This window comes from Macrotis lagotis, chromosome 7 (assembly GCF_037893015.1).
Source record: "Macrotis lagotis isolate mMagLag1 chromosome 7, bilby.v1.9.chrom.fasta, whole genome shotgun sequence".
Lineage (NCBI taxonomy): Eukaryota > Metazoa > Chordata > Mammalia > Peramelemorphia > Peramelidae > Macrotis > Macrotis lagotis.
The window spans coordinates 92,312,433-92,338,857 of NC_133664.1; the positions used below are offsets into that span (position 1 = coordinate 92,312,433).

The 26,425-nt window shown below is 36.3% G+C and overlaps 1 protein-coding gene across 1 annotated transcript in view; it reads right to left on the reverse strand.

Moving 5' to 3' along the window:
• Positions 1-26,425, reverse strand: part of ACTR3B (actin related protein 3B) — an 84,818-nt gene that overhangs the window by 12,567 nt on the left and 45,826 nt on the right. Inside the window, exons 8-9 of the mRNA XM_074193295.1 lie at positions 26,089-26,262; positions 22,956-23,048 (exon numbers count right to left, since the gene is read on the reverse strand). Of these exons, the coding sequence (XP_074049396.1) occupies positions 22,956-23,048; positions 26,089-26,262 (267 nt within the window). The remainder of the gene's footprint in view (positions 1-22,955; positions 23,049-26,088; positions 26,263-26,425) is intronic.

Sequence of the window (26,425 nt, forward strand, 5' to 3'; positions counted from 1 at the left end):
TTTCCAACAATGACTGGGTATCAAGATAATTTTAGGCAGCATTCAAAACTCTCTAATATACATATAGGTGACATAGTCTATTTTACTATTTTATTAAACTTTCAGGGGCTAGGGAAATATTACAAATAAATAGATCAAGTGGATTCTACCCTTTCTTCTTTCACTCTTTCCTACACCTAGTTTCTCCTATGATATTTCCTATTGTTTAATCTATTCATCAAGAATGCAGTTAATAAATTTTCAGAATGAAAGGCATTCTCTCAACCATGTCATTTTCTTATATGACAGCAATAACACTACCTGTCATACTGAAAAACTGTTTGGAGTAGGCAAAGTTGGGAGCCTGATAACTGACTTTGTTGTAGATGGACACCTCATTTGTTTCTTGTACTTTAACATATCAGAAATAGAATTCTGGCCTAGAGGAATAGAATTGGAACCTATAGAATTATGTCCCTATCATCCATCTATTGTAAAATATTTTGGTTTGAATTTAAGAGAAAAGAGAAAATTCAGAGAAGCTATTTTTAAATTAAGCAGTTTGAATGGCCAAGCAATCAATTAAAAGGCAATTATTAGGCACTTACTATGTTCTAGGTACCAGAGATACAAAAACAGAAGCCAACAATCCCTATTCTCAAAGACTTTGCATATACACACACACACACACACACACACACACACACACACACACACACACACACATACACATAAATATAAGCAAAATAAATTTTATAATATAAGGTAGTGAGACAGAGGACATGGCTTGTAGAATCAGTTAGGATTTTATGTGATGGTACTTGAGCTGAATCTTAAAAGAAGCGAGTGATTCTAGGAGGCAGAGATAAAGAATGCATTCTGGGCATAGAAGACAGCAAAGGTACAGAAATACTAGATGAAGTGCCTACACTGTGTGAAAAAGGGAAATAACGCCTGTTTGGTTAGAATGCCGAGTGTGGATTTGAGCACAATGTATAATAAGGTTGGAAAGACAGGTTGGGGCTAGAATGAATAGGGCTATACTAGAGGCACTATGGAGCAAATGCAGTAGGGAAGTAGGGATATGGTCAAATTTGCAATTACGAGAAATCATTTTGGCAGTTATGTGAAGGACAGATTGAAATGGGAAAGACTTGAAGCAGGGAAAACAATCTAAAGTTTTGCAAAATTATAATTTATATTTCATGTTTTGATTTCAAATTTGATTAACAAGAGCAAGGGTCCAATCTACCCAACAGGCTTTTTCATTAGCAAACCATTTAATATCTATAATATACTCAAGGAGTTGTGATTATTTATGAACGAAGAGAAGAGAGAGGAGAGGGAGAATATTTATTCATGGTCTATCAGTTAAGATCTGAGTAAATTCCCAGGATCTGAGTCTAAACAATGAAGAGGCTCACTGTAATTATACACAGGTTAGATGACATAAGGAATACTGGTTTTCATTTGAAGTGTCACAATTTTAAGAGGGATATTAGTGAACTGAAGTGAATGAAGAGAATGAACACCAGAATTGTAAACGATGGTGGATTAGGGGAATAGGGAATGATAGTTTGATGAACTGAGATATTTAAACTGGGAAATAAAAGAATAAGGGCCTAAATGCTAACTTGAAATATCTAAAAGTCAGTTATAAGGGATTAGACTTTTTTCATATAGCTACAAAGAAAAGAAACATAAATGTCCTGATTACCTATACCAAATAAAGTTAATTCTCTTCAGCTTCATAAAAGGTTCTCCAGAGTTATGACTCTGAAAACTCTTTTTATCCTTGTCCCACCCTAGTCAATTTCACATACTTTACAATTAAACTGTTGAATTTATCATCTTCAAAATATATACTGAAATTTCTCACTCTATTTCTCACTCTCATTACTATTTTTCTTTCTTGTGGGAAAGTTTTTAGAAAAAAATAAGTTTATAAAAGGAGTACATGAAGCCTACAAGCAAACTATATAAGGTATCCCAAAAGCTTAAGTGCAATTTTAAGTTATTGTAAGCTAATTAAGCTTAAAACTGCACTAAACTTTTAGGACATCCCATAATTCTCAAAATAACTCTTCCAACAATCACTGGTTATAATAAAATAATAATCTGGGAAGCATTCAAAATGCCCCCAAAGAGAAGACAATTTTCCTGAAAGACATTACAAAGAATTAGGTAAAGTGGCTTCTTTTCTTCTTTTACCCCATTCCTTCTATAATATTGTCTAGTGTCTAATCTACTTAACCGATGCCTGAAATGTCCTTCCTTTTAAGGAGTGTTTTCATTATTGAACTATTTTAGGAAGTATAACCTCCATCATATCATTTGCAAATACCTTAAAAATATAATTTTCAAAATCCTGTTGCATAATCAAGATCAATGACAAATAGCTCACACATTTTATTTTTTGTGTTATAGTGACTGCAAATGCCATTCTGGAATTTCAAGAAAAGGTATGGCAGTTACAAAGGTTATTTCTACTAACCAGTTTATAAACTAACCTTTGTAAAACAAAACATGAGCAATGGCAAGTAATCAGAAGATACAATGCATACAGAAGGCTTAGAGATCAAGGAGATGTTAGAATGTGTTAACTTGGTCACCCAACTTCCTTAGGATAAGAGCACAGAGAGTTCACAGGATCATAATTTTGGAGATGGGGGGAGAGGAAGGACAACTTTATAAGCCACCAACTAACCTCATTTTTACAGGTAAAAAAACCTGAAGTCCAACAAAGGGAAATAGCCACCCAAGGTCAGACAGGTAGTAAGTGGTAAACTCAGGAAACAGACCCAGATTCCCTGATTCTGCCTCCAGTTCTCTGTATCATACTGTCTCTCTAGAAGGAGCCAAGAGATGCAAAGTGATTTGTATTAGTTTTAACTACATTCATACTAATGGTGATGTTTCATTTATTAGAATCTGTTGTTACTCAATGTAAGATTACTGATATATTTTTTTTTTAATTTTATTTTTGCAAGGCAATGGAGTTAAATGACTTGCCCAAGGACACACAGCTAGGCAATTATTAAGTATCTGAGGTCGGATTTGAACTGAGGTCGTCCTGACTCCAGGGCCAGTGCTTGATCCACTGAGCCACCAAGCCACCCCAAGATTATTGATCTTACAAAATGCTGGCACTAATGGCTGGACAAATGATAAGGTCTCCATGAAATGCAGGACAGAAATATTCAACTTCACCAAGCTGCCAGGCTTTAATAAACACATTGAAATTGTGGTCCATGGAAAAAACAGAAGCTTGTGATCTTCCCAGATCATACTGGAAAGAATCATATACAGAAATCTTATCACACAAATCATGATGATGAGCTGTGAAGAGAGGCGGGGTAGAAGATATAAAGGGTGTAGCTTATGTCATGAAAAGATCCACCAACAGGTTACCAAGAAAATATATGGACTATTAAATGTGTAGACAAGACCCTAAAGAACCACAAATAACTAAGTTGAACCTGTAAATTCGATGGGATAAGCCGATGGACCAACTGTTCTGACGGCAATATAAACACACTGAGGACATGATCATTAAATATAGCATTTGGTGAGATCTGTGTTCTCATTATGTCAAGAAGTAATTAGGCAGCTAGGTGGTGGATGGAGCAGTGGCCTTTGAGTCAGGAGCTGTGTGACCCTTGGACAAATCACTTGTCTTCCTCCTATCCAGGGCCATCTCTAACAGCCTGATTCATATCTGGCCTCTGGATCCAGATGGCTCTGGAGGAAAAAGCGAGCACAAACCCCCCTCACTCAAATCCACTTCATCTGCTTGTGAGGACATCACCTTCCTGATGTTGTGGTTTTCTTCGAGAATAAAGGACAAGGGGCAGCTAGGTGGCACAGTGGATTGAGCACCAGCCCTGAAGTCAGGAGTACCTGAGTTCAAATCCAGCCTCAGACACTTCATAATTACCTAGCTGTGTGGCCTTGGGCAAGCCACTTAACCGGTTACCATCTCCCTTGCAAAAATCCAAGAGAGAGAGAGAGAGAGAGAGAGAGAGAGAGACAGACAGAATGAAGGACAAACATCAGTAACAGATCTTCATGAATAGACAAATTCATCACATTATATTTATCCAAGATTAAACACGAGTTTTCAAATTTTCCAGTCTCATTTCAGGGCCTTCCATCTTCTCTATACAAACTCTTATCTTGTGACTACCATAACTCTAATCACTCACCCCTTGTTGTTCTCATTACTACATCCCTGCTTTTGATCACCAAGCAATCCAGCAGGATGCTTCTTTTAAAAGTTGACTCAAAACCAACTTCACCACGAAGTCTTCCCAGCTATACTGGCTTTATCCAGCTCTTGAGTCCTGAAAATCTATAGTTTATATTAGGACTCTGAACTGTGAATCAAAAACAGAGGGGGAAAAAAAATCACTAAAAATTCAATCAAAACTAAAGAGTCCTAGATTTGGAATCAAAAGAGCTGGGTTTCTTCATCTGTAAAATGAGTTTGAACTAGATGACTTGTATGTTTCCTTCTTCTAAATTACAGCTTTAAATCATTTTATAAATTAAGAAAAGGATTCCTAACCTAACCAACTTATACCCTACTCAAATCACTGAAAAAAGACATAGTTTTAAAAAAGAAACAAATTTATATCCTAGGGTCATTGAGCCAAAATTAAAATAAAATAGGGCATCCTCTAAATGGAACCCCACCAAAATGAATTTCAATGAAACAATGATCCTGAAAAATGGGATATATACATTCTATTTCTTTTATAACATTCTGCAATAAATGTCTACTTAACTGATTACTTTCAAGTATGAAGAAAACAAAGCTCCTTTGTTTCTAAATTCTAAATTGTCCAAAACAAATATCATGAGAAAAATAAATAAACTTTATTCTGGATATAATTTAATTTCAAAAATAAGTAAAGTGATTTTCCATCATATAAAATTTGTACAATCAGTAAATTTTTTAGGTCACAGTTCTAAATTCCATCAGTAGCCTATTAAAAAAATATCATCCCAATACCCTTTGTTAACCCCCTAACAAATCTACTAAAGATTCTGATTTGAAATCCAATAACATTCAAAGCTATTTAATTAGCAAAACATTTTGCCAAAAGGCATTTATTTTACAAGTCAGTAACTTACATAATAAGAGATTCATCAAATTCATTAGAAAAAGCCAAAATACAGTCTCATTTGTCACATAATTTAAAACCAAATACATACCATGGAAATAAAAAACAATTTTTCATTTAAACCAGAAGAATATCAAAAATAAGCAAACATTTAAAATGAAATAATATGCTACTCAAAAACATTAATTTTATATAAACTCCAATATGAAATTTTAAAATAATATATGAAAGTATATGAAATTATAAAGGCTTAAACGATGTAGCATTATTACTGCAGTGATCAGAGATAATACATTACTATTTAATGTATAGATATTTTATTTCTAATTTGATCTTGGACAATGAATGAAGTTGCATAACTAATACTGTCAAAAAAGGAAATCCCCACACAATCTGACTTCATTGATATCTTTGAGAAGGGCAAACTGAAAATAAAAAGGCTGTTAAAATCAACTTTGAGGGAGCACCTAGGTGGTGTAGTGGATAAAACACCGGCCCTGGAGTCAGGAGTACCTGGGTTCAAATCCGGTCTCAGACACTTAGTAATTACCTAGCTCCGTGGCCTTGGGCAAGCCACTTAACCCTGTTTGCCTTACAAAAAAAAAAACAAAAAAAAAAAGGTTTGAGTTGATTTTTGAGTTGCTACAAAAATCATTCAAGTCCATCTGGCAATGGATATTTCATAAAGTATGATTATATTGTTCAACACTTTGATGAAAAATGTTTTTCAAAAAGTGATAATACTAATAACTTACCGTGAACACGGCTTACATTTTGATTACTGTTTGATTTGTATTTATTTATTCACTCTCAGAAAGCAATCCCTCTTGTGACCAAAAAGCACACATATATATGTATGTATGTATGTATGTATATATATATATATATATATATATATATGAGAGCTGGTCCAAGCAAAGAAAGCAACCAAAAAAGGAAGTTGTGTTATAAAATACAGCAAAGCTTTATAGCTCCTATATGAAGCAACTCCAAGTTTAAAACCCTATTAGCGGGGTGGCTAGGTGGCGCAGTGAACAGAGTACCGGCCTTGGAGTCAGGAGTACCTGGGTTCAAATCCGACCTCAGACACTTAATAATTACCTAGCCATGTGGCCTTGGGCAAGCCACTTAACCCCATTTCCTTGAAAAAAATCTAAAAAAGAAAGAAAAACCTATTAGCTCTGTTTAATCATCACTTAAGCAAATCAAGAAGGTATAAGCATGTGATGTTTATCACACAGAATTTTTCCCACAGAAATTTTTCAGCAGTCAAGAACACATCCAAATTGTTCAGTGCAGACAGACAAGGACTCTGAACCCAAAAGTCCTGGGAAGAACTATGCACTCCCCAAACCTTTAGCACTCCTTCCAGTCCATTCCCTATAGTCTGAGTGGCAACCTCTATGGAAATGTGACTTGGTAGCTGTATTCATAGGTACTAAAGTCCCCATATCCTCAAAGCAACTAAAGATACTGAAGACATACATCCCTTCCAAAAACCCAAAACACTGTCAAATAATTCAACATCAGAAATAGATATGGTTTTTATCTATTGTGGAAACAATGTTAAGGAAGATGCATTCCCTTCTTTTGGGGGCAGAGCCGAGATGGCGACAAGAGAGGATTGTCTCTTAGGTGCTCTCTCATAAAACTTCTCAACTAAGGACTCTAACTAAATTTCCCAGGGACAGAACCCAGCGAGGCAGTGCTCCTACTCAAGGTAACCTGGAAAAGAGCAGAAAGGCTCTGCTCCCCGAGCTTAGAGGGGCCAGAGGGGTGGCCTGCCAGAGCGAAAGAACTTCAGTCTCCTGGAGGCAGCCCCAACTCACAGCAGCAGGGGAGTTTCCTGACCTAGGCCCAGGGAGCACCAGGCACAACTTGGGGGAACAGCGGGGGGGGGCCCTCTGCCAGAGCAAGCATGTGGAGCCCAGCCCTCAGGGCACAAAGTGAGCAGCGTGGCCCCAGATCCAGGCACAGGAAGCAGAAGATGGTAACCAGGAGCCCCCAGGGCATGAGCCACTGAAACTAGAGAGAGTGGAGAGAGACTGCAGAGCTCTGTCCTCTGCCCCTGGAACAGGACTCTGGGGCTCTGACCACATTCAGATCCTGATCGCAGTCTAGGCCCCTCCCAAAGAACAGCAGGGACCCCCCCACCCCAGCCCTGTGGCAGAGCGGGGCACTTATGGTCATTCACAGACCAGGAGGGAGGACAGAGCCTCACACACTGAGACCCTTGTGGGAGTGTCCCAAAAGCTCAGGCTTAAGCTGGGAAAATGAGCAAGCAGAGAAACAAGAGGAACACCACTGAGAAATATTTTGCATATGAGCCCAAGAAGGATCAAAACACTCAGTCTGAAGATGAGGAAGCACAAGCTCCTGCATCTAAAAACTGCAAGAAAAACAGAAATTGGGCTCAGACCATGACAGAGCTCAAAAAATACTTTGAAAACTAAATGAGGGAGTTAGAAGAAAAACTGGAAAATGAGAGAGATGCAGGAAAAACATGAAAATGAAGTTAGCAGCCTAGTCAAGGAAATCCAAAAAAATGCTGAATAGCATATTAAAAACCAGCTTAGGTCAAATGGATAAAACAGTTCAAAAAGTTATTGAGGAGAAGAATGCTTTAAAAAGCAAAATTGGCCAGATGGAAAAAACAGATAAGAAAGCTCTCTGAGGAAAACAAATCCTTCAGACAAAGAATAGAACTCAGGGAGATTGATGAATTTACGAGAAATCAGGACTCAATACTTCAAAACCAGAAGAATGAAAAATTAGAAGAAAATGTGAAACACCTCATTGAAAAAACAACTGATATAGAGAACAGATTTAGGAAAGATAATTTAAAAATTATTGGAATCCCTGAAAGTCATGATCAGGAAAAGAGCCTTGACATCATTTTCAAAGAATTACTACAGGAAAATTGCCCTGATATCCTAGAAGCAGAGGGCAAAATAGAAATGGAGAGAATCCACCGATTCCACCGATCCCCCCGAGAAAGAGATTCCAGAAAACCAACCCCTGGGAATATTATAGCCAAGTTCTAGAACTCCCAAGTCAAAGAGAAAATATTACAAGCAGCCAGAAGGACACAGTTCAAATATCATGGAGCTGCAGTCAGGATCACACAGGACTTAGCAGCAACTACACTGGAAGCTTGTAGGGCTTGGAATACAATATAGCGAAAGGCAAAAGAGCTTAGAATGCAGCCAAGAATGAACTACCCAGCAAGGCTGAATGTCCTCTTCCAGAGAAAAAGATGGACTTTCAATGAACCAGGGGAATTTCAAATGTTCCTGTTGGAATGGCCAGAGCTGAACAGAAGGTTTGATCTTCAGATACAGGACTCAGGTGAAGCATGGAGATTGGAGGAGAGGGGGGAAATATGAGGGACTTAATGATGATGAACTGCATGTATTGCTGCATAGAAAAATGACACTGATAATACTCATACGAAGCTTCTCAATTATCAGAGCAGGTAGAAGGAGTTTTTATAGATGAAGCACAGGAGAAAGCTGAATTTGAAGATAATATATGGTGTGAAAATGGAGTCAATAGAAAAAAAGGGAAATGGAATGGGAGAAAGAAAAAGGAGAGGGGGTAGGCCAAGATATTTCATATAATAAGATTTTTCTTTATTACAATGAGCTATTGCAATGATATGGAAGGGGGGAAGGCAAGGGGGAATGAGGGAATCTTCGCTCTCATCAGAGGTGGCTAGGAGAGGAAACAGCATATATACTCAATGGGGTATAGGCATCTGGAGTAAGAAGAAAAGGGGGGACAGGGGGAAGGGAGGGATGTGAGTGACAGAGAAGAGGATGGACTATGGGGGGAGACTGGTCAGATATAACACATTTTCTTTTTTACTTCTTGCAAGGGCCTGGGATTGGAAGGCCTGTCCAGGACCATAGGGCCAGGTGGATGCCGGGCCTAAGGGGTGAGATTTGGGGGCTCAGGGCCTCGTGGCCCCAGGGCCAGGGATCTGTCTGCTGCACCACTCAGCTACCCTTCAGCAGAGTCAGAGTGAAAGAAGAGAGAAAGCATAGTACATGGTAGTGGAGAAATACGAAAGGAGGGAGCTGCGATCAGCAATGGCAATGGTGGAAAAATATGGAAGTAACTTTTGTGATGGACTTATCCTAAAGAATGTGATCCACCCGCAACAGAGCTAGTACTACTGGCATATAGACTGAAGCACATTTATTATTATTATTATTATTATTATTATTATTATTATTATTATTATTATTATTATTATTGTTGTTGTTGTTGTTGTTGTTGTTGTTGTTGTTGTTGTTGTTGTTGTTGTTGTTGTTGTTGTTGTTGTTGTTGTTGTTGTTGTTTTGGGGGGGGATGCAGGGCAAAGGGGGCTGGGTGGCCTGCCTGGGGTCACATAGCAGGGTGATTGTTGGGTGTGAGGCCAGATTTGGACCCAGGTGCTCTTGGATCAAGGGCCAGTGCTCTGTCCGCCACCCAACCGCCCCTACTATTATTACTATTTTATTTTATTTTGGGTCTTTATTTTCTTTTTTTGGTTTTTGCAGGGTAATGGGGTTGGGGTGGCTTGCATGTCACACAGCTGGGTGACTATTAGATGTATAGGGCTGGATATGGGCTCGGTTGCTCCTGGCTCCAGGGCTGGTGCACCGTCCACTGTGCCACCTGGCCATACCTACAATTATTACTTTTATTTTTTTATTTTAATTTTAATTTTTTCTCTCCCCTTTACTTTATCACTCAAGCAAGTCTATATTTTGGGGGGAGGGGTATTTTGTTTACTCTTAAACAAGAATATTTTATTAATGTAAAAAAACCATTATTTGTACAAAATGAGAATAAATATTAAATTAAAAGAAGATGCATTACAAGCCATGACCTCATGGGCCATGAAACCTTTCTATCTGACTTGTATCTACAGTGTGCCTACCATGAGAATGAGAGCTCCATGACAGCTGAGACCTTCACCTTTTCCTATTGGTATTCCCAGTTCTTTGCCCATAGTAAATGCTCAATAAATATTCTTTCAGAGGCAACTAGGTGGCACAGTGGATGGAGCACCGGCCCTGGAGTCAGGAGAACTTGAGTTCAAATCTGATCTCAGATACTAATAATTACCTAGCTGTGTGGCCTTGGACAAGTCACTTAACCCCATTTGCCTTGCCAAAAAAAAAAACAAAATAAATGTTATCTTTCATTCATTCTCTCTGTCATAGAAGGCTCATCTGTCCCTTGTGTGGTTTTTGAATGTGTAAGAAAACAAAAAAGGAACAGAGTAAGGAGTCTGAAATGGCTTTCACACTATTTGTAATAATATTACTACACTCTCTTCAGAGAAGCCTCCTCTTATTAGCCCAGAGTAAGAAGGAAGACCCTTTGAGGAAAGAACCAAAAGTTAGCTGATCTACAAAACTAAACATAGTTTTCCCTTCCACATTACAACTTTTCCCATTGCAGTTTCCAAATATCATGGATCAGCATAAGAAATTACTTATACTTACAAGGACAACCCAAATTTTTCAATAAGGTACTGTAAACATCCCATGAAAGAAAAATAATTCAGACTTCTTCTTCGGTACAATGAGAAGGCAGAAAAATTTTATGCGAATTTTCCAGACCATGGTAGCACTGCATCCTTTACCCTTTAACATGGAAGTGAGAACTATAAATACTTTATAAATGGATCTAAATCTATCAAGGATAAAGAAGTATCTTTAATAGACAAGGGTTCCATCACTTGACTCAAAATGAACTATTTATCAGGCCAAGTGACATTGTCAGTACCCAAATGATCTAAGAATCTGTTAATATGAACTAAACCCTAGAAGCAATCTTTTTTGGGAATATGAAATACAACAAGAATTAGGAGCCCTTTACCTTAAGATCCCACCACTACGACTATAAACTCTAAAGATATAGTCAAGAGGGAAAAAAACTTTTATATATACAAAAATATATATGGTAGCTTAATGCTATATTAACAAACAATGGATGTAATCCAAATGTCTAATGATTGGACAGCTAAATAGATTCTAAAATATCAACCAAATGGTATATTTTACTATAACAAATTTAAAATGTTTAGAATATAAATAAACAGAGATGTTTATCCTTCATTTTATTTTTATTATTTTTTTTTAGGTTTTTGCAAGGCAAATGGGGTTAAGTGGCTTGCCCAAGGTCACACAGATAGGTAATTATTAAGTGTCTGAGACCGGATTTGAACCCAGGTCCTCCTGACTCCAGGGCCAGTGCTTTATCCACTACACCACCTAGCCAACCTTATCCTTCATTTTTCAAAGAAGACCATGACATCAGGGGAGATGATGCCATGAGACAAGCACATGAATTGGATTTGAGTGAGAGGATGCTGTGCTAAGTCACAGACTCACTTTCTCCTCCAGAGCCATCTGAGTCCATTGGCCAGTTATGAATCAAGACAAGTGGAGATGGCTCTGGATGTGAGGCAATTAGGGTTAAGCGACTTGCCCAAGGTCACACAGCTAGTAAGTGTCTGAGGTCAAACTTGAACTCAGGTCCTCCTGACTTCAAGGCCAGCACTCTACCCATTGCACCATCGAACTGCCCCTAAATAACAAAGAAAGAATTATATGAAAAAATACACTAAAATAAATACTAATATACTATACTATATGATACACTAATACATATATATATATATATATATATATATATATATATATATATACACTAAAGGCAAAAATCAAAAAAAAATTACATGAGTATATAAAATAATAATTTTCAAAAAAATAAGAAAATTTTTAAAAATAAAAATATTTGGGGCAGGTAGGTGTCACAGTGAATAGAGCACCAGCCTTGGAGTCAGGAGGACCTGGGTTCAAATCAGACCTCAGACACTTAATAATTACCTAGCCGTGCGGCCTTGGGCAAGTCACTTAACCCCATTGCCATGAAAAAAATCTAAAAAAAAAATAAAAATAAAAAATAAAAATGTTATCCTTTTAATAAAACTAATATGCTCTTTAAAAATAAACTATATTAGAACTGAAAACTGTCTCTTCAGCAAGTCATAACTTCTCTGAGTTTTACTTTCTTCATTTGTCAAAATGAGAGCAAATTCCTTATCTCAGAGGATTATTTCATAAAATGAGATAATCCTGTGAAAGTACTTTTTAAAAAATGTATTTTATTGATAATCTTATTTTTATGTCACAGTTACTTCCCAACCCACACTCCAGAAAGAAAGAAGTCACAGGGCGTAAGAGATAGAAAGCTAACTTTCAAACCAGGAAGATCTGGGCTCAAATCTTGTCTTAATAAATACTACCTATGAAAACAGAGGCAGATCATTTAACTGATCAGTGCTCTAGGCAATTGCTGACCTGCACTGGTAAAAAGAATCTCTGGATTCTTTAATTCCCAATAGCAATGAAACTACATGTTCTGACCTTACCTTGACCTTATCCTTCAAACTGAACTTTCTTGTGACAAAGAAAAACTTTAATAAGCAAAAAAATTTAACACAGAAACTACATCTGACAACTTATAAAATATTCTGTCCTATCTTAGTATCAGCTATAAATAGGGAGATCTATTTCCTAACTTGGGCTTTCTTCTCTCTCATCCACAGACTCAATTATCTTCTCTGTGCTTATGGTCCTCAAATCTATTTATCCAGCCCTAAGCTCTCTGACCTCCATCTTCAACTGCCTTTAGGACATATTACACTAGATAATACAACTATATCTTAATCTCAACCTATATAAAACTAAATTCTATCATCTCAAAACTCTCATCTCTTCCTAGTATTGCTGAGGGTTCCACCAATTTCCCAGTCACCCAGATTCACAATCTAGGGTGTCATCTTCAATTTGTCACTCTCTCTCAAACTCAATATCCAATCTGTTGCCAAAACCTGACAATTTTTTCTTTATGAAATCTCTCAAATACTCCCACCAATTTTCTCTGAGAGAAGTACCAGAACTCTGCTATAGCTCCTCTTCACCTCACAACTAGACTACTGCAATTACTTGTAGGTTGGTCTCCCTACCAGAAGTCTCTCTCTACCCCAGACTAGCCTCCATTCAACTACCAAAAAGAGCTTCCTAAAGGACAGGTCTGCCATGTTGCCCCCTTTTCCTAGCATTTAAAACCTTCATTACTTGCCCCCTCCTCCCACCTTTCCAGTCTTCTTGAACCTAATTCACTTTCACATAATCTGTGATTCAATGACATTGAGCTCCTTGGATTTCCTCAAACAAGACCCCTTCTTCCCACTCCATGCCTTGTCACTGGTCCCTTTGCACCTCCTCATGCAGAAGACTGCTCTCCCTCCTCATATAATAATTAATAACAATAAAAGTAAGGCATCTTACTATATACTCCTATGGTATCATCTCATTTAGACTCTCAACATGCTGGGAGAGGAAACTGAAACAAGCAGAGGTTCAGTGACTGCCCAGGGGTCTGAGGCCATCCTGGACCTCAAGTCTCCCTGACTGCTGACCCAGAGCTCCTGATTTTCCTCCAGTCTCAACTAAACCCACCCCCTACAGGAAAACTTTCATGAGCTTTTTCCTTCTCAATTCCAGTGACCAAGCTCTTGTGATTATTCCCAATTTATCCCATCAGACTTTGTTGTCTGCATGCTGCCTCTCTCATGGGGGGGGAATGAGCTCCTCAAGAGGGACCATCTTTGCCCTTTTCTCACTGTTTTCTACAACCATAAATTGTTTGTTTCCTCTTAATGATCTTTTCGTCTGCCCTGTTATTGTTATTATGTACATTTGCTTTCTTGGTGGTGATCATTTCCTTCTTCAGCAGCTCAGGCTACCCTCTCACATTCCCCAGAAATCCTATATGTATCATTTCTTCCTGAGTGACATCATACTGCTACATTCAAAGGTTTTCCATCATTTTTCCAAATGACAGAAACACCCTTTGATTATGATTCTTTGCTTCCACAGAAAGTGTCTAGGTTATATCTAGGTCGTGGTTTTTGTCTCTGTCTGCTTTAGCACATATGCCTTCTCTTTTCCATGAAGGGCATGTCTTATTTATGTTATATACCAACACTTCTAGCACATAATTCTGCATACAGCAGAAGTTCAATAAATGCTTATTAAATTTAACCATAATTCAACATTATAACAGCACACAGCAAACACACAAGCTCATCTATTCTGACCTTTTCAGTATCCTCAAACTTGGCTCCCCTCCAGACTATAAACCAATGACACCAGCCTACTCACTGTTCCTCAAACACAAAACTCTGTCCTTTTTCCTACCTTTGTCCTACCTGTCCATTGCTCCTGGAAGGTTCTCCCACCTCAGCTCTGCTTTGTGACATCAGTGGCTCCCTCCATACTCATTTCAATTACAAGAGGTCTTTCCAATCTCCCCAGTCACTTAAGCATTCCTCTCTCAGGTTACTTTTTTATCTACTCTTAACTACTGGATATGTACCTATTTACTCATATATTATCTCCCCCATTAGAAGGGAAGCTCCAGGGGGTAGACTAGATGGCTCAGTGGATAGAGCACCAGCCCTGGAGTCAGGAGTACCTGAGTTCAAATCCGACCTCAGACACTTAATAATTACCTAGCTGTGTGGCCTTGGGCAAGCCACTTAACCCCATTGCCTTGCAAAAAAAACTTAAAAAAAAGAGAATGGAAGCTCCTTGAGGACAGAATAGTTTTTGCCTTTCTTTGTATGCCAGGGTCTTGGCACCTTTCTATTTGCTTCCTGGTTTCCCTGGGTTTTTTTTAAATCCTAGCTAAAATTCTACCTTCTCTAAACAATTTTTTCTAATCCTCCTTAGTTTGATGATTTTCAATTTATCTTGCATAATAACTTGTTTGTACATAAGTTATGCACGTCTCCCCTATCACACTTAAGGCTCCTAGGGATCAGGGACTGTCTTCTGCCTTTGCTTATATTTCCATGCTTAGCCCAATTCCAGGCAAGTAGTAGACACTAAATAAATGTTTATTGGCTGAGTGATTTAATAAGTGTTTGTTGATTGACTGACTGACTGAACTAAAAACTATGGAATGCTCTTTTCTCAGTTATTTGACATAGGTGGATCACAAACAGGCATTTAAATAGGAAAAAGAAAGAGCAAAAAAATTTTAATAGATTGTTGAGTAGGCCCAACTAGGTCTTAAAGTTCTGGGACCTTAAGTTAAGTGGTACAGTTGAATAGAACATTGACCCTGGAGTCAAGAGGACCTGAGTTCAAATTCAGCCTCAGACACTTGATAATTACTTAGCTATGTGACCCTGGGCAAATCACTTTACCCCCACTGCCTTGCAAAAACCAGAGAGAGAGAGAGAGAGAGAGAGAGAGAGAGAGAGAGAGAGAGAGAGAGAAGGTTCTATCACCAACCCTGAAAGTATATGTATACATTTCAATTAAAGAGTATAATTCCTAAATTCTAAAGGTAAAATAGCAATGTAGACAAAGTAAAACTGTCATTTTTTGGATCCCTTATTGATGCCTTCTCCCCACCAAAAAGCAAACCAAAATAAAAAACTCATGACCAGAATGAAAAGATAGAGTAAGAAAAGAAACTGGCTTCTTGGTTATGACTAAATCCACAACTATTTCTATATAGTCTTTATAATTAACTAGAAACTGCATAGAATGGCATGAAGAGAATTTGATTTGGAGTCAAAAAAGCTGGTTTTAAACTCTTACTACCTATGTGACCAGATGATCTCCAAGATCCCCTCAAGCTATAAAGGGCAGGAACTTGGAAAATGTTCTTAAAAGAGAAAAATGGTTAAAATAAGTTGAGAAGGATAAAAGAACTTACTCTTCGTTCAGGAAAAGACAGAAAACTGCATTAAGTAAACACAGGACCTAATCAGGGAAAGACTGGATTGAAGTAGAAAAAATAGAAAATGGAAGTTGAAACAGACTTTTAGATAACTGAATTAAGAGAAAGAAGTTTATGGATGAAATAAGCAATGGCACATCTTTTATAGACTGGGTCTCCCAATCTTGCCCAGACAGTTCATGAGCCTAATTCTACTTCTGACTGGCAAAAAAAACCTGCCTGACTTCCAATATGGGTCAATTTGCCCCTACTCAGTCAGCACAGTGACCCCCTACTCCCACAGTCCATACAACTTGTGCCAGACTTAGTACAGACACTTAGCACACAATGACTCAGAATTTTCAAGCTCAAACTATTCATCAAAATAAGCTCCCTAGAAGCAGAAATTACAGGTGTGTGCTACCACTGCTATTCATGCCACTGTTTTAAGAACAAGACTTAAAGGGGCAGGAGGAAAAAAAATCTGATTATTTCAAATGATTCAGGAATTCAAATCTTGTGCTATATGGCTAGAATGCTAGCTCAGGCACAAATGAGTTCAAAACCTAACTCATTCTACCTAACGCTGGTCAAGTCACTTAACCTTTCTTAGAGGCTAGTTATGTTAGGTGACATTGTGGACAGAGTGCAGCTCCTGGAAGACTAGCTTTCAAATCCAGCCAAAGACACTTGGGAGCTATGTAAAATTGGGCAAGTCACTTGACCTCTGCCTACCTCAGTTTCTTCATTTATAAAATGGGGTTCACACGGGCCCCTCTTCCCCCAGGGCTGTTTGAGCATGTGCTCAGTACAGGACCTGACACACAGCAGTGCTTAATAAATGCTTGCCTCCCCCTCTCCATCTCAATCTGATTATCTATAAAAAATAATAATATCAACCTCACAAGGTATTTTTGAGAATTAATTTACGTATAGAAATGTGCAAACTTTAAAGCACAAAAGAGTTACTGTAGTGGAGAAAACATAAGCTTTGACATCAAAAGGCTTCAGTTTTACTCCTGGCTCTTCAGTTTGCTATCTCCATATCCAGTGGTGGGATTCAGCCAATTTGCACCACTTGGGCAGAACCAATACCTAATTTTATGCTGAGTTCAGTGAACCAGTTGATAATTTATATGAATCTCCCCACTGTCTGCATCCTTAAAAACAATATAAACAGAAGATGTCAGTGTTATCAATTCACTGGGCTAAGGTTAAAGGGTTAGGACATGAGAGGGAAGAGTTCTGTGAGATTCTCTGAGCTCTTAGGTGAGTCTAGGAGACAGCATTACAGAAAAGACAAATGATCTACACAAGATTAATTTGAATTATAAAAAAAATCTCATGAAAGCTGATAATCCAATAATGACTGAATAATTAAAATATTCTAATACTATACACATATAAGATATAGGATAAATATTCATTGAAACAGATATTCCATGTGATATAGTTAAATCCTTAGGAGTGATATTAAAGTAAATGAAGAGCATGAGATTCAGAATAATAAAAATGTTATTGGTTCTAAATAGAGTACTTTAAGGTTTACAAAATGCCTTTCACATACTATCTCTTTTGATTCCCTCAAAAACCCTAGGGGAATGGGTACCATAGGTATTTTTTAATCCATTTTTTAAAGATGAGAAAACTCAAACTAAGAGAGATTATCTCAAACTAAGAGAGATAGATTATCAAGGTCACTTAGCTAACAAGAGTCAGAGTTAGGATTCAAATTCAGATCTCCTATGAAACCTGTATTATTTTCATTACGTGCTACCAGGCCATACTGAAGAACAAGAAGAGTGATTTACATGTGAATATTCTATATGAGTTTCTCTATTTGTAAAAAATGGAAAGAGGTATTCCAACAATGACTACTTCAAGTAATGGGAAATTGAAAAACTAAGTGAGATAATTTTTGTACCAGAAGGATTATTTTTAATAAAAGCATCATACAGCCCCTGATAGAGGAAAGAAAATTAGATCAGGAGATATTTACTACTATTATTGAGTTTAGTTTTTAAAAAGCATTTGATCAGTATGATAGAAATTAATATATAATAAGATATAAAAGCTTAACTATATCAAGAATTCCAATAATCACTACAATATTAAATATCAGTTTAACATTAGCAATTCCACTTACTTTCAATTCTAAAGTGCTCAAATCATCTTTATTTGGCAGACACATAGTGCCACCTACCTTCCATTCAGTATAATTATAACTACTCCAAAAATATTTATAAGATCAAGGATTCATATAAAGTTTCTCTTTCTCTCTAGCTTTCCACATTCCAGGGCCACCATAAATTGAAATGTTTCTTTATGAACATTCAGTAAATGGAATGCAGGGGTAGAAAATTAAACATCAAGAAAGCCAGCACCACTGGAACTATAAGGTATTCTTGTATCTTAAAGTGCAATAAAATGAACTTTACTAAAAAGGAAGGAAACAAATGTGAGAAATACTGCAGATTTTAAGATAGGATTTAGTAATTAATCAGATTATAATTTTATGCTGAGTTCAGTGAACCAGTTGATAATTTATTTGAATCTCCCCACTGTCTGAATCCTTAAAAACAATATAAACAGAAGATGGCACAGAAGATGGCACAATCGTGCATAACAAAGTTAGAAGCTCAGGAAACACATCAAGTCTAGTGTTGGTGCCAACACTTTTACTTGATGGTTGAAGCAGTAGAAGTGGCTCAGGACTAAGGGACCGGGGTAGAAAGAGAAATTTGAGAATAGGAGGAGGGAATAAAAGGTAAAAGCTCTGGATTTAATAAGTAGGAGATCACCAGTAGTTTCTACAGTCTATAGATAACACAGCACCATTGCTACCACTTGAAAACAATCGAGAGAGCAATTTCAATCTCTGCTCTCAGATTTCTGCAACTTATCCATAGTGATTTAAGTATTGAGGATTGCCCTGCCTCTTTTTTCTTTATGTCTCTCTATGCTGCCTCATTTTTCCAACTTGTATTCATACCAGAAAGCTAAGACTTCATGGAAGGGGTGGATTCTACAACTATCCTCCTAGATAATGGGGTAACCCTTGAAAATGGCATAGATTCTGAGCCATTGTGTTTACCACTAACAAATCTCCCAAATGACTCATGAACTCTTAACAAAAGCAAAGGGCAAACAAGAATAATAATTATACAACATTCCATCTATAAATCTGGGATACACTCACTCTCTTAGGAATACCCTAAGAAGATTAGATACAAGGCAAGAATCATGCCAGTGGGGTACAAGAAATATGTAGCTGAGGACTTTGGTACCACTTGCGAAGTTCTCTGACAGGTGTGGATCTGCCCTGGACCAGTCACTCTTCCGCACTACAAAGCTGGGTTGCTCTCCTTGCTGCTACACCACTGCAGCACATGAGCTCTCTGCCTCTATGCTAAGGATGTATTTCCATAGAAGCACAGCCTAAGATTTTCAGCAGGGCCTCCAGTTCTGTAGCCTTGACTAGACTCTCAGGTGTCTCTACTTCCTAGTTGGAGTGTAGAGAGCTAGAGTTCTTCTTTTAGGCTCTAAAGTCTTCCTCACCCTAGCTTATGATGTTTATCCAATACATTACCAGATTCTCATTTGGTTTTGGATATGGTTGCCTTAGCTTTAATCAGGAAACTTTCAGTTGTGCCTTATTCACAAAGGGTTATCCAGTTTTTAAGCCCAAAGTTAAATCCCAAAATGATCATGAACAAATGAGGAGTTGGGGGGAAAAAGTACTAATCAGTCTTTGCCTTAGGTGTCTCTGGGGACTGCTTTCTTAAGTGTTTTTTCACATGCAAGTCAAAAACTATCTTTTGACTTTTCCCATTAAAATCAGCAAAATTAAGTTTGAAAAAAGCAGTCCTTTACATATACATATATACATATATGATATTCAATTAGTAAGTAAAAGGAATTTTTTACTAACAGCCCAAATTCTCCAAGACCAAATTTTTAAAAAGCTTTTACTGTCTCTGCAATAACTTTTTTTAATCTGTCCTAAGAATCATCAACAAATCAATCAACAAGTGTTTATTAAATACCTATGTGTTGTCAAGCACTGGGATATAAATGTAAAAGCTGAAATAACCTTATACTACAATATATTCTAATTGCAAATTATTACTGTTGTATTAGATCTAAACTTTGTCTTATGTTTTAAGACTTTCTACTAAATGATTGTTCGTTAGCTATATGTTATTTCCTATTACACCAGGATCAGTCTGCCTTACACAAGGCAAATGGTATATCAATCACATATACACTTTTGGTTCAAAGTCATCTTCTAATCCCTTCTACCAAATTATAACCCTATTTTCAAATCCAGGCTTAAATTTTACCTTTTTCATGAAGTTTCCTCAGACTTTGTCCACTCAGCTCCAGTTATTCCAACACCCCAGAATAGTTCTTAAGTATTTCTTTCTGTACAATGTAAATGAATTTTATGTATGTTTATATTTCTATAATTAGAACTGTGTTAGGTGACTGTTCCATCATTCTCATTACTACAGAGTCTTCAAGGGAAAGGACTACTATATCCACTTGCAACTATTAAGATAATTGGGAATTCAATAACATAAGTTAAAATTCTGATTCTGCTACCTATATAACTCTGAACAAATTGCTTCAACTCTGTTTTTTGTTTCCTCAACTATAAAATGAGGGTGTTAAAGCAGATGAGCAAGGTAAAAAACTATCTTCCAGTTCTAAATCTATGATTTTATGACTTCTCTATACTGTCATATTATGCATAAAAAGAACCTTATTAGAAGTTTTCCTTTGAATAAAATGAAAGTTCTGAGGGGAAAAGGCATATCTTTATGACCAACATTTAACTGTTGATAGGCAATTTTATTTCTTTTGTAATACTATTAAAAAAATAAAAATGGTATGTGTTTCAACCTCATGACATAAATTCTGTCTATGGCCTTTTGTTACCTACTCGGAAAGCATAGTTAAAATTAAGTGCTAACAAACAGAATTACAGGATCTAACATTTAGTTTTAGTATGGAGTGAACAGCTCATTTTTGTTAAGCCTTTATTACTTCAGTTGAAATTATACAACTGAGATCTACCCCCACAAACATTAAAAATAAAGTATGGCTAAGAAGTACTTGTCCACTGATATACTTTCTTCCCCCTTTCAACCTTTGACTTGTCAGAGCTTTCTCATTTTACTTGACTATTATACTGACTTAGTTTTCTTATTATAATTACTAACTACATTGAAAGAAATTCATGAAGAAAACATGCAAAGGACATGACTTATTTAAAAGCTCAAATTAGGGACATGGGAATTAATAATTATTGTCTAATTCTAATATAAGCAAAAGTTTAAAAATCATAAAAATACAAGTTCAAAAAGTCAGTGGTATTTATAAGATACATGGAAATTGTAGAAAACGATTACTATTTTTATCTTTTAGCTACATGTATATGACCATAATCCAATTTAAAATAAAGTTTTTCAGACAAAACAATAACAGAAAGAAATGTTCCTTATTTACTGTAGCAGATAGTTTCCAATTACCGAAGTCCTCCTTCATTTTGACTACATTTAATGTAACAAGTAGGTAGGTGGTAAAGTGGATAGAGAACTGGACTGAATACCTGAATTTCTCTCTGTAGAGAGAAAATGAATTTTATATATATATGTGTGTGTATACATATATATATATATATATATATATATATATTTCCAAGATACATATCATGTTAGAATGTGTTAGGCAATTGGTCTACTGTTGTGATTATTACAAATTCCTCACTGGAAGAGACTGTCTACTGTATCTACAGCAATTCTGTATTAAGATAATTGGGTACTACCTCTTAGCAAGTTCCTTAATCTCAAATAACCTATTTTCTCATCTATAAATTTAAAATAACATTTAACCTCAAAAGGAATCTTGTGAAATATTTATAAAATGTTTGAAGTACTATATAAACATTTATTATTATTATCATTATTATTATTTTACCTCCCCCCCAAAAAAACCCACACTTTTTAAGTCTAAGGAGTGGGATTCCACTGATTGTCCAACCACTTAAAAAGTGAGGGCTTAAATTTGTTAGGTAAAACTTTTTGACTGAATCAGTACAATAAAATAAGAGTATGAACAGAGCTTATTATACAGTTCCTTGAATCAAAACTCATGTATAAGAGATCTGGTCATATCTCGAGAAGTTTATAAAAAAGAAAGTAGCTAGCTTAGGAAAACCAGATATAGAAATCTATAGCTATATAGAGATCAATATACAGAAGTCTGGATTCAAGAGGAAAGAGTAAGACAGACATTCTAGCTCACCTTTGAATAGCTAACATAGGACTGAGTTATGACAGATAAAAGATCTATCAAGGAGAGTCACAGTTTTAAAGCAGGGGTATTCAAGAGTCATTTGGTTATTTATATCATCATCTACAGGTCATATAAAATTATAAACTTAAAAATTCCCCAGCTATATAGTTCCTAGAATTATTGAATTTCAAGTCCTGTCTGCAGTTGCCTTAGCAGTGTAAGACCAAAAATTTCTTGGGCCCACGGGCCAGATAATCCCTGTCCCTGTTCTAAAGACATGGGAGAGCAGAAGACCAAGGGTAAGGGAAATCCTCTGAAAAGGTTGACTTTTCTCTCACATTCCCCTACCAGTGCATATTTATTCATAGACACTTTGATAGAATGTGCTATTTGTTTCCCAAACATTTCCAGTAAAATCAAACTCAAAAAGGCCAAGGCTTAACTAGAAATAGATATAAAAATAAAATCAGACAGAGAGTCCAACCTCTGCCTAATCATTTGGAATTTTCCTAACTGGAGTTCAGAGCAATTTTGGATGAAATTAGAACTTTTTAACTAAAATAAATTCCATAAACTGAGAAGGAAGGAAACATGTGGACCTCAGGGGCAATTAAATAACATCCTGGGCTTAAAACAAGCTAACTATTATAACCAGGTGTTATGTAAGTCTAATGGTTCTAATGATATACAGCAGTTTGTGCCTTTATGTTTTCTACTGAAACCAAAGCACTTTACCCAAGTGGGTTTTACCTTATACAGCGGACGACGAACATCAATAGGACAGTTCTGAATAACTTCATCAACCACATCTGAAATGGACTCCATGAAATCTGGATTAGCAAACTAGAAAAAGGAATATAAGAAAGATTACACGTTGCTTCAGAAAAGGGAAAATAAAAAAATTTCTGAAGAAAAGTACTGCACAATGATTTATGTTAGGAAACTAGAATAGATGAAATATCAAATTAAGCTAACTGTAAATAAAAAATTGGCTTCCTCAAAGGAAAGAGTGTGATTTTAGTAAAGAATTAAGAGAGACAGACTAACAGTAAATCATGAATATAACAAATCACCCTAACAAGAGAAAGTAAAACATGTAACCAACCTGAAAAGCTAACATTTGTGGAATGTTAGAATTATGAAAAATCACTAAAACTCTGTCCAATGAAAGACTAGTACAAAACTAGGTTAAGAGGCTAAGGATTTTTTTTCTTTTTAGAGAGAAATATTTTTAAACAGAAAAGCAGTAATATGACAGCATTTGTATCACCAAGAGAAGCAATGTGTAGCAAAGAATAGTGTTCTGGAAATGGAGTCAAGAAAATTTTAGCTCAAAATATTGCCTCAAAAATGTCCTAGCTTTCTGTCCCTAAACAACCTCCTTCAGCCTCTGCTTCCTCATCTATAAAATGAAAATCAATCAATCAACAAGCTTGAGTCAATCCTCAATTGATAAATGATCAAGGGACACGAACAAAAAAGTTTTCAGGAAGAAATAAAAGCCATCGATAGTATTATGGAAAAGTGATCTAAAACACACATAATTAGAGAAATGCAATTTAAACTAACTCTGAGGTACCTCTTCATGTCTATCAAAAATTGGGTAAGCTGACAGAGAAAGGAAATAACAAATGCTGTAAGGAATGTGAAAAAAACAGATTTACTAATGCACCATTACTGTTGAAGCTGTGAACCAGGCCAACCATTCTAAAAAGCAATTTGGAATTATGTACCGAAAGTTATAAAATTGTATAATTTAAAGAAGGCAAAGGAAAAGGACTCAAATTTACAAAAATACTTATAATAGCTCTTTTTGGAGGCTGGAAAAGAATTAGAAATTGAGAGGAAACTTGTCAATTGGGAAATGGTCAAACAAGTATATGAATGTGATGGAATATTATTGTGCTATAAGAAATTATGAAGAGGATGGTTTCGAAAACTCAGGGAAGATTTATGCTAATTGATGCAAAAATGAAATGAGCAGAATTAAAAGAACAATCCATGCAAAAACAGAATTATTGTAAGGGTAATCCATAATGAAAGACTTAATAATTATTTTCAACAATTCACCACAATTCCAAAGGATTTTTTTTTATGAAAAATCTTATCTACCAGATTAAAAAAACTGATGGCTTCAGAGTACAATTTGAAACATTTTTCACTTTTTTTTTCCTAGTCTTCCAAAAATCTCTCCTTTCTTAAACATGGCTAGTGTAGAAATTTGTTTTGCATGACTTCATATGTGTGTGATGAGTATTGTATTTCTTGCCTTCTCAATGAGTGGGAGAGGAGATGGAGGATAAGAGAGACTTTGAAACTGAAAATAAAATAAAAATAAATTTTAAAAATCAATCAACAAGATTTATTAAATGCTTATCATGTTTGAGGCACTGTGTTAAGTTTAGAGAATGGACTCTAGAGACACAAAGACAAAAACAAAACTAAGAGGGAAAAAAATGAGAAAAATCTTTGTAGCAAGTTTCTGTGATAAAATTCTCATTTCGAAGATACGTAGGGAACTGAGTCAAATTTAGAAGTCAAATTTATATAAATTTATAATTTATATTTATAAATGTTCAAAGGCTATGATTAGGCACTCAGTAATGCTGGCCTACTTAAAAATATTTGAACACCATATCTCCCATCTCATCTCCATTGACCTTGAATTCCCTCTATGCCTAAAATGCTCTACCCATCACCTCTACCTTTTAGCTTCTCTAGCTTGCCTGAAGTTTCAACTCAAACCCTACTTTCTGCAGCAGAAGGCTGCCCACCTCCTGGGATCTTGACCTCTTGAATTGTCTTCTATACACTCTATATCTATCTCTTATGTGCCTAGTTATTTTCAAGTAGTTTCCTCCATTAGAATGTAAGTTCTTTGAGGGCAGAAATTGCTATTGCCTTTCTTTGTATCCTCAGCACTTAGCACAGTAGCTGGTATATGATAAGCATTTAATAATTATTCACTGGCAGACTGACTTACTGGAAGAACCAGGAAAGCAGAAAGTAGTGTTTCAGTTGAGTCCTAAAAGAAAACAGTCATTCCAAGGGGCAAAGTGAGGAGGAAAACATTCCAGACATAGAGGACAGCCCGTGCCAAGGCAAAGAAACAGGAAATGGAGTGTCATATATGAGGAACAGCAAGAAAACTAATGTTGATGGATTGTAGAGTACATGAAAGGGAATAAGATATAACAAACTACAATGGGGACAGGTTTCTATAACCTGGCTCTAAATGCCAAATAGAGGAATTTATATTTTATACTGAAGGTAATAGGGAGTTCAGTAGCATTGAGGAGGGGATCGTAACAGGATCAGAATTTTCATCTAGAAAAATTACTTTGTTGGTGATACCTGCCCCACCTACCTCACTAGGTTATTGTGCAAAAAAAGGTATGTGAAAGCATTCTATAAATTATAAATGATAACACATGTGTAACATATCCTTCTTTAAAAATAACATTTCTATAGCCTTTTTAACATTTATTCAGCACTTTCCTCTCAGCAATTCTATAAGATACGTACTACTATCCTTATTTTGCAGTTGAAAAGACATAGGCTCAGAATGGTAAAGTAACTTATCCAATTAAGTGCTGGTCAGACCTAGCATGCAAATTTCTGGTTCCTAGCTGGTGTTCTCTCTACTACAGAGGAAAAGTGTAAGGTTGAAGAGATTTCTGCATATGTGGGTGGAACAAGCCATCACCAGATACCCATTTTTTTTCTATTTGACAGCTTTGTTGAAAACTTCTATTTTCACAGTAGGTGGTGCTATTGCTCCAAATAATACAATCTACAGCTTAGATAGATAGATAGATAGATAGATAGAGATATATAGATAAACACACACACACACACACACACACACACACAAATTTCTTACCTCTGGATGAAAGAAAATTTCAGGTCCAAGGAACCTTTCATAACCAACATCTATAATGAATTTCTTCTGGTTGATTGCATTGATGCCTGTGTACTGTTTGATCCATTTACGTGAGTCTACATCATATTTAGCAAACTCTTTAACTATGTCAGGGCAGATATAACAGTATTTCTCCTGCACAAAATATGAAGATCAGCAGACATTAAGGACTACTTAAAGTATATGCTCTCAATCAAAAAATATAGTAGCAACCAAACCTCTAACATAAAACCTGTCTATGACTCTAACAAAAAAATAAAAGGTTATATTTATTGCCATCTACTGGATTTAAAGTACA